A 15,066-nucleotide genomic window follows, 5' to 3' on the forward strand; every position below is an offset into this window, starting at 1 on the left:
GCAGCTGCATTTTTGTAATTTTGTACAAAGCCACAGCTGAAATTAACTTTTTTACTCCACAAATTGTTTTGTTGTTCTTAACCATATCAAAGTATAACTGATGTATTTAAGCTGCCTTATGCAGCTTTGTGTATTGAATTATATAGATTCAGTGTCAGTTTCCAGATAAAGATATTTAATGCACAAAGGTCTGATCATCTTTAATATATGTCAGGGTGTGTATCCCTACAATGCCACAAAAGCTGAGCTGCTTCATCCTGGGTGTTTCCCCAGTGCTGCCAAGACCAGTGTTTTCACTCCTGTTCATTGCAATTACAAGTGACAAAAAGTGCATCCTTTTTAGTCAGGATTGTATTTCAGTCTGAAAGCCAGATTAGTCCAACCATAATTCAATTTCTGCTTATAACTTAATATTTAAAATTTTCTGTATTGAAAAAAAATTTTGTTTGTAAAATGGATTAAAAAGTTAAAAAGAATTTGAAGATCTACATATATATTTGGCAAGGATATATTTCTTATACTGGTTATGAGAACAGACCTAACTGTAGGATGAATGAAGTCATTTTACTTTTATAATTTGGATTTAACTGAACTTTTTTTATTGTGTTTAAGTATGTAACTCAGTACATTAATGGATATTATAAACAAGAAATGCATATATAACTCCACTTTTTTATACATATGAATTTATTTATGCCTACTTTATGAAAAGTCTCTATTGCAACTTTAAAGTTAATACCCACTGATACATCGATTCTCTGATTCACATATCATTAATATTCTTGGAATAAGCAGAATCCTTCATGCATCACTTAAATTAGTTTTTTCAATGATGAAAAGAAAAGAGTTCTCAGTTTTCAAAAGACACAATCATAAACTTTAGACATGGTAAGAAATGCGTAAATGGATCATCAGTTGAACTTGGGAGATAATGTAAACCCTGATCACAATAATACTCTCTCAATATATAATATTACTAGAAAAATGAATCATTGCTTTCTTTTTGATTGCAGAATTAAAAGTAGATGTGAAGAGACAAAATTATTAAAAAAACATAAATGCTACATCTGTATCAAAGTATTTGCTAGGCATTTGGATAGAAACTTGTTAAATTGTGACACTCAGCACATTTTGTTGCAATATACACAGAGGTTAACTTGTTTTCATAATCTTTATCAATCTTGTGGTTATTATTCGCATAATAGCATGTTTTCCATGCAAATATGGGTAAATAAGACCCAGTATATTTTTAGTCAGATACTCAGAAATCCTATTTTATTACTTGCTCTTGAATGCATGTTTATATAATAATGTTTGTAATGCTTATGTCTGCTTATACACATACACTTATGTTACTATTTTGTTTGCTTTATTTACTGTATTTATAAATTTTTGTAGTAAAGATAAATATAAATCAAACTGATTTTGTTTTCTGTACCAAAAGATTCTGGGGAAGTGAGCATGCTTTGGATTTTTACAAATAAGTAAATTTAAAAGTAGATGTACCCAGTTGTAAGTATTTTATAGATTGCTTTATTTCTAAAAGAAATTCTGTAACCTCACACTGAGCACTAAATGTTTTTTCATTTTCAAAATTTATGTGTAGATATAATACTTATCAGCTTTCTGGTGGGTTTAGCAAGTAAAAATATTACAGGAAGAAGTACAGAGTTGTAAGATATAAAACAGAAAGGTGAGACTGGAAAAAATGGAGAAAAACACATCCAACAGCCTGCAGAATCAATCTTCTTGCAATGACTATAGCATATATATACATGAGAACGTTTTGTCACTTATAAAGGGAAGCTGTATAACTTACAGTTCCAGCCTGCAAAACCTCATTTATTCATATTTAAGGTAAACAGCTCCAAAGGAACAACACTGCCTTTTTTCATGGTACATAGTTATGTTTCAACATGATCAAACAGTCTTTCCATATTGAAATGATGTTTATAAGTAGTTTTGAAATAAAAGAATTTTTTTTTTACACAGTACTGGTCAGATAATTGAATATACTTGATCGTGACCTTGATTCTATACAACCGAAGAAGGAAGGAGAAAAACCTAAGAAATTAATTGTTTGCATTATATGATGATAAATATATGTTGCAAGACAAAGAGCACGTTTTGATGGTTTTGCTACAAAATAGATCTTTTTTTGTCTTGTTACAGTGCAGGGTTTGTGATGTTCTATGACTTTGTCTTAAACCTTGACCCCAGCATCACTGCTATACGTCTGCTAGTTGGTCTTCACAATTTGTCTTCAAAACTTGGTGAGCCCACTGTGTTGCCTCTGGTGTACACAGAACCTGCCACTCGACAAAACTATCCTCAAAATGTCTGCAATGCTGTCATTGGTGCAAGGCAGCCAGTTCCAAGGTATTGTCCTTACTCCTGTGTATTTTTATAGTCTTTCTGAAATGGACGTTAACTTTCGAATATAACATTTCTAAGGTGCATTTTTTTAGACTGTCTTATATTTTAAATATATTTAAAAATGCATGCATATAGAGACATTGAAGCATTTCCATGTCTTTATGTGTTGATGATAAGGATATATGTTTTTTTTTAAATGGCTACAATGGAAATTTTGATTTTAATCAATGATTTTAGTAAAAACTAAAGTTATTCACAGTAAATTTTGGGGGTTGTAGGTGTCCACCTCAGTCAGACCTGGGCATTGTGGTGGAGCTACAGGCTGCTGGAGCTACTGGTTCACAGCATGACCCTACACGCCTCATCACTCGTGCCTGGTCTAAGATACCACTTTTCGATGGGCAGGGTCGCCTTATGCCTGGCAGATTCAAACTGCCACTCCGATGCAGTCCTATCAAGCCATACATTCCCTTTGGTGAATTGGACTCCATTCCTCAGGTTTTGTTTGTTTATATTGCTTACATGCCGAACCTGACACTTCAATTTTACAAATAGATTTGAAAGCTATTCCGATTAAATGGATTAGAAGTAATGTTTGAAAAGAGGACAATTTTATAAGCAGCTTCACAATTTATAAACATCCATAAAAGCTGTATATATTTATAAAGGTAGTTTTTCTTTTAATTGCTGACTGACAGATGCTCCTGTGTTCAATGTTAAGTCGCTTTTGTCAGACAGGAAGTTAATGTTAGAACCTGCAGTCAATAATTTAACAACAGAACATTGGACATTAAATTTTGATGATTATGTTTGATCTTCAGTATGGAGATGCAGAACTCTACTACCGCGTTGTGCACTACCGCGATGCAAGTGTACAGTCTTTGGCTACCATTGCTGCTATTAACCATGACTTGTATCAGACAGCACCCACTGTGAGTACTTCCTGCTGGTTAAAAACTAATTCATATCTAAATGACCTATTGCTTCAGTAGATGTTCTCTTCTTTTTCTTCTTTCTTCTTTATACTTCTTGATCTTCAACTTAAAGAGGTTTTTATTTTCTTCTTCTGCTTCATCCTAATAAAAAATATAGTCATTTTCTGCTTTTTAATCTGCTTCTTATAGAGAGGATCCATCCCCTTTTATTTATTCACAAATGACATAGGTGGATAAAGACACATGTCATTCTTTACTTTGACAGCATCAATAATGCAGAGAGTCTAAGAAAAGTATAAACTTAGGTATATTAGATACATATAAGTACATTTCAATCAATAGATCGGATACTCAACTTCTTTCCTATTCTGTTCTCAAAATTAAAGAAAGTTGAAACACTTAGGAATGACTGTTTGGTTCTGTGTCAGGTTTCAACACTTTTCATTGTTTCATTAGTCTCATTGATTTCAAATTCAAACATTTAAAAGATCTTTACATACACTCCTATACCAGGTAAGATTATATTCAGCCTTTGACTTTTGAGAGATGTCCAATCTTTTGATTTATATAGGAAGAAAAATCTACAGTCTCTCGTATTTACTATGGACTTTTTCTATGGACAAATAAATCTCATTATGAGCCAAACTATAGGTTAGAATCTGGATAACTCACAGGTATTTAATTTATACAATTGGTTAGGATATTCATACTGCACAGGTATTTAATTTATATTTTAGGTTAGGATCTGTATAGCTCACAGGTATTTTTGTTAGAATCCGTCTAACTTACATAGAATCTATGTAACTCACATGTATTTAATTTATATTATAGGTTATGATCTGTATAATTCAGTTTTTCAATTTATATAGGTTAATATCTGTATTTCTTACAGGTATCTAATTAAGCTTTGAAAAGTTTTCAAAAAATAAATTGCTTCTAGTTTTCAGTATCCACTACCTCATTGAATAGTTACGTCTTTCAGTGTAAAGCCTCGTTTCATTGCAAAACTTTAAGTTAACTGTGTGTTTTGTGTGTGTGAGAGAGATTTGATCATACAGACCACAAATAAAATCGTCCTGATGGTGTGTTTCTCTCTTACAGGGAGGTGTCCTCCCCCAGACCATCATTTCTCCCCATCTAATACCTCCCCCTCCTTCCACATTACCCCCTGACTCTCCTCATGAGTTTCATTCACCAAGACATGCAAGGTATTTTTCCCTAGAGGAATACTTCTTAAAAAGCCAGTTTTATTATTTCTGATTAATCTATCCCTAAGTCAGCCTTTTTTTTTCCATTATGTCAGTAACTGCAACTTTTAGTATACATTATGAGTATTAGCAGTGGAACAGCTGTAAGTCTTGAAAGGCATTATTTTTCTTATTGGCAACAGTAGTCTGAAGTGGAAGCTGCATTAAACCCACATATCTGCTTTAGTTTGTATATTGTGTCACTTGCACATTCTGTATTTGTATGGTTGTGGGATTACTTTTGTACCTCTGTAGCCTATGCTTTGCATTCTGTAAAAAGTTAACTTTTTAAAATTTACTTCTAACCAGTGATTAGCAGCAAGCTATGTGTTTACTAATAAGTTTTCTGCACAGTCTGAACAGAAAGATTATAATAGAAATTTTGCTTTCATATTTGATAGTTAACCATTTTTCTGATACATGTGTAAAATACTTGTTGCAATTTTTATCAGAGCTGGAAACCATCTTGGTAATTTTTCTGCTGCTTGAACTTATGTTTGTGTCTCTAATATTGCAAAAAGAACTTTTTTGTTATTAGAATTAAAGTGGCTTCTTGAGAATAATCTTATAAAGATGCATTTTAAATACAGTTTAAATGAAACTGATTTTTAAATTCCCTTTTAGCCGGATGTCGAACCTCCCGAGGATTGGGATGATGAACTCGGCGGAGCCTATTATAGGCTTCCAAGTCGACCGAGTGAAACACAGTGAACTGGGAGAAGGAAAAGTCAGGCTTACAGCATATTATGTATCTACTGGGAAGGTGGGAATATTTCAGATAATAATAATCAAAACAGATTAAATTAAAATGACTGAATGGTTTTATAAATTACATCTTGACTAAATGCAATTTTTGTTATTTATTTTATAATAATTGTTAGTTTTGTTAAATATTTAAATTACATTTCAATAAATGTCACCTTTGAACAGATATGCACTTAGTGTTGATTGTGGCAAGGTTTCTTCTATCAAATCTTGTTTGTTGTACATGGACATTAGTTTTTGTTTTGACAGTGTGTCTTCTGTAATCTGCTGCACACAGGTTGTACAGTCATCCACAAGCCCTGTAACATGTAGCACAACAGCAGTCAAGTCTAATTTCAAGTATGGTTATCACATTTTCGGCCAGCAAGAGGCCACATTTCATGATGTTCAGCTGCAAGGAGACATGTTGGTTATTGCACGATTCTATCTCAAGCGTCAGCCCAGTGAAGAGCCAGATGACTTATTTTTGGAACCACGTGCTCAAGAGAAGTCATTGTACGAAGAGGAAAGCCTCGTAGCATGGGCAGTCATTCCTCTTGTGCTTTGTGCTAATCCTGGTTAGTGGCCTTGAGATTTATTGAGGCAAAAAACTAAAAAGATTAATAGTGAGGACTTCTACTTAGTAATAATTACAATAGTCTGTAGCCTGTTTTTTTTTTGCTTGGGTTGTTTTATTTGGAAAGTGCTTATATTATTCCTATGGAAAAAAAGGATATGAAAGAAATGGAAGCTGGATTACCTGGAGAAAGCCCCTATAATGATCAGCACTTTGACAGAAGTATGTCCCGAGGAAGATCTTAATCCTATCTATCTATCTATTCCTCTTTGTGCATCAGGTTGCACATAAGGCCTCAACCAGAGTCCGCCACCGATGTCGATCGGCTGAAACACGCTCTAGGTGACCCCATGTCCAGCCCTTTCCTTTCATCTCCCTTTCCACTGTTCTTCTCCAAGTTTCCTTTGGGCGGCCTCGTTTTCTTCGGCCGTCTGGAGTCCATCGTAGGGCGACTCTGGAAAGGTCTGCTGTCTGCTGGCGGAGCACATGTCCAATCCATCGCCAACGCCTTCGTTGAACCTGCGTGGTGATGGACTCGGTTTCACTTCTTCGGTGGAGTTCTTCGTTGGTGATGGTGTTTGGCCAAAAGATGTTAAGTATGCGCCTGAGGCATCTGTTTTGGAAGACGTCAAGCTTGTTACTGATGGTTTTGGTCATCTTCCAAGATTCTGATCCGTAAAGGAGGGTGCTGATCACATTTGACTTGAAGATTCTCAGCTTGATCTTCTGGCTGATGTTTTTTGCCTTCCATGTGCTCCTGAGTGAGGCAAAGGCCTGACTGGCTTTCGCCAGTCGGGCTCGAATCTCCACCTCCGCATCCCCAGTGTTTGACATTTTGGACCCAAGATAGGAGAAACTGTCAACTTCCTCAATCTCATCTCCATTTAGTTTGATGCTGTCTTGGACTCTGGCGTTCACTCTCATACTGTTAGTCTTTTTTGTGCTGACCTTCAAGCCAAGGTTTCCAGCTGTTTCTGAGAAGGCCTTTGTTTTTTCCTGCATGTCTTGGTGGCGGTGTGACAGCAGGGCAATGTCATCAGCAAAGTCCAAGTCTTCCAGTGCTGTTGTTGCTGTCATAGTCATGGTCCATCTGAGCCCTCTCCTCTCGCTGTCGGTGGAAGTCTTCATGATCCAGTCCATGGCCAGGATGAAGAGGAACGGCGACAGAATGCAGCCCTGCTTCACCCGGTACTGACGTTGAAGGGTCTGTGAGCTCCGTGTCACAGACAACCTGGGATTTGAAATCGCTGTACAGCATTGCAATGACTGAACAAGTTTTGCAGGGACTCCGTAATGCCTCAGGATCTTCCATAAGGACTCGCGTGGATGCTGTCAAAAGCCTTCTCCAGGTCGATGAAATTGATGTACAGCGGTGTGTTCCATTCGTTGCTCTGCTCCAGAATCTGTCGCAGAATGAAGATGTGTTCGGAGCAGGATCGCCCAGGGCGAAATCCTGCTTGCTGTGGTCGGAGGTCTTTCTCAAGAGTTGCCGTCAGTCTTGACAAAACAATCTTGCTGAAGACCTTGCTGGTGAGGGAAAGAAGTGTTATGCCCCTCCAATTATTGCAGTCTCCAAGATCTCCTTCTTGGGTAACTTGAAGATGAGCCCTGTCTTCCACGCAACAGGACCTGCCCTGATTCCCAAATTTGCCTGAAGATTTCAGTCAGCTTGGGAGCTGTCACATTCACGTCTGCTTTCAACATCTCTGCTGTTATTCCATCTGCCCTGGTGCTTTGCCGCTCTTCATTGTCTTGACTGCTGCTGTCACTTCTTCCAGCTTGGTGGGTCTGTGCAGATGTCAAGGTCTATAGCTGCTGGCTGGATGTCTGCAAGCTGAGGGGGATCTGGTCTGTTCAGAACTGACTCAAAATGCTCCCTCCAGCGCTGTAGTTTTCCTGCCTCTCCCTCGACGACATTACCGTTCACGTCTTTCACTGGCACATCACTGTTCTTAAACCCGTTGTTTAGCTGTTTGTTTATCTTGTACAGTGTCTTCAGGTCATTTTTACTTGCTGCATTTTCTGCTTCATCTGCCAGTTTCTCTATGTGATATCTTTTGTCGGTTCTTGTCATCCTCTTTACCTCTTTGTTCAGTTTTGCATATCTTTGTCTGAGTTGTTCTTTCAGGCGTTCAGATCTGGTGCTGTTGATTCTTTGTTTGGCTGACTTTCTCTCTTCTATCTTCTTCCATGTCTCTTCTCTGATCCACTGTTCTTTCTTTTTCCGTTGGAAGCCCAGTATTTTCTCTCCTGATTCCTGTAAGACTCGATTGAAGTCGTCTAAGGTCATCTCTTGTTGGTCTCCTAGTGCCTGGAACCTGTTCTTTACTTCCATAGCAAAGGCCCTTTCGGTGGCTGGATTTTTTAGTTTGCCGGAGTCCACTCTCTGCTGACGTGCCTGTTTTCCTCGTGATCGACGCAGCTTCAGAGAAACTGTGGCTATCACAAGAGTGTGGTCACTGGCAATGTCTGCTCCTCTGTAGGCTCTAACATCTTGAAGTGAGCTCCTCCATTTTCGGTTGATGATGACATGGTCTATCTGGTTCTTTGTGATCCCATCTGGTGATGTCCATGTTGCCTTGTGGATGTCTTTGTGTGGGAAGAGTGTGCCTCCAATCAGTAGGTTGTTTTCTTCACAAAAGTCTGCCAGTCTCTCTCCGTTGTCATTGATGCTTCCGATTCCATGTTTGCCCATGACATGCTCCCTGCAGGTGTTGTCACTTCCCACCTTGGCATTGAGATCGCCGATGATGAGCAACATGTCGTGGGCTGGAACGCTTTCTGAGGCTGCCTGGAGCTGATCGTAAAAAGCATCCTTGTCTTCTGCCTCAGAGTCATTTGTTGGTGCATAGCAGGCTAGCACTGTCAGCTTGGTGTACTTGGAATGGAATCTTGCTCTCAAAAGCCTGGGTCCATAAGGCTTCCATTCCAGCAGTGCCTTTTCCGTTTTCTTGTTGAGGAGTAGAGCTACTCCTTCAGAGTGCTGAGCGTCTGATCTTCCTGAGAACAAGATGGTATGTCCTGACGCTAGTCTCCTCTTTCCCGTGCCGGTCCATCTGACCTCACTGACTCCCAGGATGTCCAAGTTGTAGTTGTCAAACTCCTTGACTAATTGGAGCATCCTGCCAGTCTGGTACAAGGTCTGGACGTTCCAGCACCCCACCCTCAACTTCTGCCTCGGCTTCAGTAAATCCGCTGTCGGGCGCCAGCTCCCTTTCGGGTTTGGCTGTCGTCCGTCATTAGTCCAGTCTCCTGGTGTGCTTCATTACCTTCGCCATCTGTGACGAGTTCTCTGGTTTTAGTTTCTGTAACAGGATTTTTTTTACATGGTGGGGTTGTTAGCCCTACCACAACCTATTTTACCTCTAGGTGAGGTGTCCACCTTAGTCGCCTCTTACGACATGCCTGGCTGGATGGCAGGGACCCTATTCTTGCAATGCTTGCTAGGCAAGCATACCCCGGGGTCCCACAGGGGAGATCTTAATCCAGATGTTACAATTCTCCCACTGTTGGTGTCAAGGAAATTTTTTTAGCTGTTTTGACCAGTGGTTATTTGTTATATACCTACAGGAGTTTGGATGCTTGCCTTAATTGCTACAACAGTGTCAGTCTTGACTATTGGCCTTTTCTCTGAAATAAAAGGCGTCCTTAAGGGTTAGGGTTAGGGTTAGGGTGTTTGATGTTATTTCATCTCATGTTATAAAAGTAGGAGATATAGTATGCAGTCGACTTTTTTTTTGTATTTATATATTTTTATTCTTGTATTGATCAGAAAGTTGTGAATACATTATGTTTTAGTTTCTTTTCCTTTATTACCAGAATTGTCTGCAAGAGCCCGTCGAGATTTTGACCCAAGTACAATGAAGATCAATACTGGTACCCATGTCCTCAAACTGTATGAGCCACCTGTGCCAGAGCCTAATCGTATATCTCTACAAGACATTTACAACCGGGAGTGGCGGCGGTATCGCAATGCTACACTGCGCATTCATATTTTCCAGGGTCAGCCCCGGCCAGGTTCACTGACTCCTAGTGACCTCTCTGATGATAACGAGGATGTCCTGCCTGAGGTGTGTGACAGAATTCCTTGTGGATATGTTTGCTGACTGCTAAAAAAACTTTCCATAACTTCTTTCAACATCATCTTGGTGCAAAATTCACAATTTTAGAATATTAATTTGCAGTCTGCAAGTTTTGATAGATGTATTGTGGTAAAATTGTACCTGCTAATATTAAAATTTAAACATGTATTGTCTTTAGTTTGCATGGCTTCCTCTGGATAGACGTCACCCACCAACAGAACCATTTATGGTGGGAGATGGATTTGACATATACATAGATGGCTGCCGATTCTTACCTGAATCTGTCAGTTTCTCAAGGGTAAATATAAAATTATTATAAAGTAAATTATAATATTGTAACCAACACATCAGTCCCTGATGGCTACGTAGTAGTGGGCTAGTCATACAAGAATTCAGCAAAGACAGGGGAAAGAAAAAATGTTTCCTTTCAATTTCCATTTGAAAGAACAGAAAATGTTGTGCTTTTTGTTTTTGCTTAATTGAATTTTGTGTGACTTCACAGTATGTAAACAATAGTTTATTTAAAAAAATATCAGTTAAAACTGGTATGATTGTTAATGTTTCAAAGATTTTTATAGTGGTGTCACCAACCAAAACCAGCAATAGGAACTCATATGCTCAAGCATGGTATCTCAAAATATTTCAAATGGAACCGTAATGTCAAATAACCACCATTAAGGATGATGTGCTTATGAGCAGAGTTCACTGTAAATTCTGTTAAGAATCTTTAAAATGTTTGAAGTTAATAAAAGTAAACCTTTATGTTCTTCATGCACAATTATTCAGGTCACCGGACGAATAATGGATCGGCGCTATGAAGTTTATGGAAAGGACATTTCTACCAGTGTAAAACTGGACAGCGACATCTATAATCCTGTATATGAACACAAGGAAGAGTTTCGGGAGCCCACAATTCCTCCATCTGCAACTTTATATTTCAAGGTCCATTGCAAACACAGCATTTCAGTTTCTGTATTCTCTTTGCACATTTCATGAAGTATTATTATTAATGATATAATAAAAATGTGTAATTTGTATAGCACATACTCACGCTCATAAATAGCATGCTCTTAGTTGTTGAGACAAGAACGAGACAGGAACAACATTGAAGGAACAGAAGAATGAACAACAGTACTGATGACTAATACAAGACAAATATGGAGGATGCAAAGAGGAATCGGATAACAAGAACTAAGAATGTCGTGATTCAGCAGAGGAAGACAAGTAGGGAAGTAGCAATAAACAGACAATGGGGAGAGGATTGAAAAAGGAGTAGCACTCTGTGGACTGTTGTTGGGAGTAATGCTTAAGGAAGAGGTGTGTCTTCAATGCACATTTAAAAGATTCAATGGTGAATAGGTGGCGGATATGGAAGGAGAGAGAGTTCCTTTGTTTTGGTGCATTGTTTCTGGTGACAGAAATATTGAGGATATGGTCATTAGACAAAGAGCGTAGTTGTCTGGCTGGGATGTAGAGGAAGAAAAGTTTTTAAAAAATCTTCCTGCCTTCTTCAAAAATTACTTTACTTGATCCAGTAAAACCAGTTAAATTAAATTATTACTTTTCAACTTTATTGCACTTTTCCCAAGAATTTTCAAAGTTGCAGAGACCATAGCCTTCCATTTTTATTAAGTCAGTAACTGCAGCTATAGATGCGTTATTTTTGAGACATTATTTTTTCTGACCAGTATGTTGACTATATTTTGATACTACAAAGGCAAAAGTATTATGATTGTATTGTTATGAAGTCTGATCTGTACTAGTTTCTTTGACACAATAGGTTTACACCATCGATAAATACTACCGCACACTGACAGTTGTTGGGCATGCCACGCTGAACGTCTTTGTGGAGACAGGCACAGTAAAGCAGCCAAGTATTGACAAGCAAGGAATGCAGGTGAGATGGAAATAATTTTTGAATTGCAAGGATGACATTTGTCACCGACTCTGTTAGCTATTGCTGTATTCAATATGTCACCAATGGAAATGAAGTATATATTTTTGTTCTAGGTTTCTTTGAATGAAGGGTCTCACCAGCTTCGCCTGTACAACCAAGGCCCAAATGGTGTAGATCCCTTCACTGAAAGCTCGCTGCGGGATGCTCACAGTCGACACGTCCCTTGTGCATCCTTGTTAGTCAGACTGTTCAAGGCTCCGAAGGGACCTAATGGAAAACTTCTGGAGGTGAAAAAATACCTCTATTACAACATTATTTTAGTACTTAAAACCTTGGTACCTGTTGTTGTTGTTGATGATTGATGATGATGATGGCCCAAGTGAGGCTCAAACCAGCAGTCTTCGGCCTTGAAGTCAATTACACCAACCACAAGGCTAAGGAGCCTCTGCTTTTTTTTTTAACTGGGTGTGTAGGTATATACTGTTATAAAATGTAAACAATGTTGCAGCTGTGCCATTTTATAATTTACCATGTGTCATTGTTTTGATCATTGTCATCAATATTTCTGTTTTAGTCTTCCAAGCATCCACAGTCTGATTGGGCACGACTTGGGCTTTGGTATCCTCGACCTAAGTACTCTGACCGCATCTATATGTCCAGTAAATGTACGCCTACAAAAGGGGAAACAAAGCTGTTTCATGCCATGATTCGCCGACGTCCTGTGACTGTACGGGAGGCTGTGGCCAGTAATGCTAAGGCCAAAGACAGCTTCCTGCGCAGTGACAAAAATATGGAGCAGTACATCAGGGTAAGGTTTTGTTTTTTCACATTCACAGTAAAATTATTTTGATAAAAGTTGACAGCATTATTCTCATGTGGTCACTTGGTTTTTTTCTTAGAATTCATGAATTTTTATCATGCTTTCAGAATCAGTTGACAAAGTCTGTTGATGCTAAACCTTTGGACCAGGACCTGACCTTCATTGTCCACTACTCTCCACGACATGGGATTAAGGTACTCTCTCTCCTCTTGTATGTTTAGCTCATTGACCTACTAGCAAGAAAAGTTTGTTGGTCTTAAAGATATATATATATCATAATTTTGAGGTTGTTCCTGCTGTCTTAGATTTATTAGAAGTGGATGTCTTCATCTTCTTGCAGATCGCTCTTGACAGTGCCCTGAACTTGCCTTGGTCTAACTTTACTCATGGTCACATTTGCCTGAATCCACCTGGAGCGTTCTATATGGTATGTTCTATGCAGTAGCACACATTTGTCAAAAAATATGTTGTTAACTCTGATAATATTCTAACAATCTGATGCGATGTTTCAAATCCTTGTAAATAGAAAAAAAACCATAGCAGATTTTTTGCATTGCATTAAAATAGAGCAGATTTATTACTCATTTTAACCAGTATGTTAAAAGTTTTAGGAGCTGTTTTAGGTGTCCCCCAAAAAATAACTTGGAAGTCAGACTGAGGTAAGTGATTGTTTGATATATGTAAAATAAATAAATATATACATTGCTGTTTTAGGGCACACCACATGCCACATACGACAAACTGATCTTTACAGAGAAGCTGAACATTCGCAGCACTCACTCCTCCCCAGCTTGGCAAGATGGCTATAAGGTTATTGCTTAAAATCTACTTAAAATTTACTTGATGCTTAAGTGTTCTATTTATTTTTACTTCTAGTGAAGTTAAACATTTTTAGTTCTCTTGTTTAACATTAAAAGGTACTTGTTTGAGACCTGAAAGAGAGAACAGCTTGCAATATGTTTGCCTGCAATGGTATACTTGAGCTAGTTTGCTTGCTTTTATTTCTGGCATGTTGTGTACAAGTCATCCTTGTTGCATGGTTCAGAATCCATTTTATCCCTGATTTCAAGAGATAAATGTTTCTATCACTTCTGCCTTTCTTAGAAAAATCCTTTACAAGTTTGCAAATACACTTTAACTACAAATCAATAAAAACTGCCTATGGCATATGTCACACGAAATTATCCCTGTTTATGCATTTTGACATTAAAGCTGCCTTTACAAAAATATCCATGTTGATTTCTCTGGAAAATGCAGCATTTCCCAAGACGCTCATTCCATCGGTTCCTGGTTGCTGTCATACATCTGCAAGAAATTTTTGTGAATGTCACACGAGACAGCTACAAATATGGACTTCTTGAACAGGTGGGAACAAAAGAACCAAATTTTTACTGGAGGGTGAATTTTGTGAATGTGTTTGAGGCCTAGGGTTATGATTTTTAGGTACTCTGCTTATACGTGCATTTCCTTATAAATTATTATAACGGATGTCTGTTAACTTCAGCCAGTTTTACAAATCTTTAGTTATCAGGAAAACTTTGTTTCCTGTTTTGCATTTGTTTTTCTGAAAACTTACTTTTGACCAGTTAGATAAATGTGATGCTTTGTTGGCTGTTTTTAGTAAAAGCCAAACACATGTTCCTTGTAAATTTATGGAGTATATGTTATTCTCATTTACTTGAGTAAATAAAGTAAGATAGGGCCCAATTTGCATATGCACAAACACAAGCAAACCTCATAAGATTGCACGCACACACTTAGTGGACTGTGGTAGTGGCGTGACCCTGGACATAACTGTAACTGACTGCTCAGCAACCCTGTGTTCTTACTAGTATGAGAGCAGCCAGTCCAAGACATTCTCATGAGCCAAATGGGTCACAGGGAAAGGTCAGCAGGCAGGGGCCAGCTGGATATGTGGTAGCTGTGGCCGAAGGTGTGCACACAGACAGATATGGCTGGTGGCCACATGACAACATAGGATGGGGATAGCTTCTAGAAATTTCAGGGAATAAAAATAACAATAGGGGAATTAGGGGGTTGTGTGGCATGAAAATGCGACTCAGTTGCATAGAGAGTATCGTCTCACCCTGCAAGCGAAGGTTGATATTGGCAATGTTTTGCCCTGCCAGTACTGTCACCATTTGTGTTGAGTTGTTTAGAGCCATGGCAAACTGTGTAACACCCCTATTTTACCTGTAATAGAGAACTGGCATGAGATGTATAAATCAGCTGGCAGCAACATGTTATCTTGATACTGAAAACATGCTGACAATGGAATTAGCTTTGCTGATGCTCATCTAAACTAGAGCATGCTAGTTTTACCATCTACATATGTGAACATGCACTGAGAGATTGCCTTATATTTCAGAAGTCTAGCTCTTTTGCTGC

The 15,066-nt window shown here is 38.3% G+C and overlaps 1 protein-coding gene across 5 annotated transcripts in view; it reads left to right on the forward strand.

Moving 5' to 3' along the window:
* Positions 1-15,066, forward strand: part of LOC112573069 — a 36,863-nt gene that overhangs the window by 17,743 nt on the left and 4,054 nt on the right. For all 5 annotated transcript variants that reach the window (XM_025253074.1, XM_025253070.1, XM_025253075.1 and 2 more), the window contains 16 exons: positions 2,173-2,379; positions 2,655-2,874; positions 3,198-3,308; positions 4,413-4,519; positions 5,183-5,321; positions 5,601-5,880; positions 9,699-9,949; positions 10,140-10,259; positions 10,748-10,903; positions 11,742-11,858; positions 11,972-12,145; positions 12,433-12,666; positions 12,786-12,872; positions 13,019-13,105; positions 13,393-13,488; positions 13,936-14,043. In XM_025253074.1, coding sequence (XP_025108859.1) covers positions 2,173-2,379; positions 2,655-2,874; positions 3,198-3,308; positions 4,413-4,519; positions 5,183-5,321; positions 5,601-5,880; positions 9,699-9,949; positions 10,140-10,259; positions 10,748-10,903; positions 11,742-11,858; positions 11,972-12,145; positions 12,433-12,666; positions 12,786-12,872; positions 13,019-13,105; positions 13,393-13,488; positions 13,936-14,043 — 2,494 coding nt within the window. The remainder of the gene's footprint in view (positions 1-2,172; positions 2,380-2,654; positions 2,875-3,197; positions 3,309-4,412; positions 4,520-5,182; positions 5,322-5,600; positions 5,881-9,698; positions 9,950-10,139; positions 10,260-10,747; positions 10,904-11,741; positions 11,859-11,971; positions 12,146-12,432; positions 12,667-12,785; positions 12,873-13,018; positions 13,106-13,392; positions 13,489-13,935; positions 14,044-15,066) is intronic.

Source organism: Pomacea canaliculata, linkage group LG10 (genome assembly GCF_003073045.1).
Source record: "Pomacea canaliculata isolate SZHN2017 linkage group LG10, ASM307304v1, whole genome shotgun sequence".
NCBI classification, from domain to species: domain Eukaryota; kingdom Metazoa; phylum Mollusca; class Gastropoda; order Architaenioglossa; family Ampullariidae; genus Pomacea; species Pomacea canaliculata.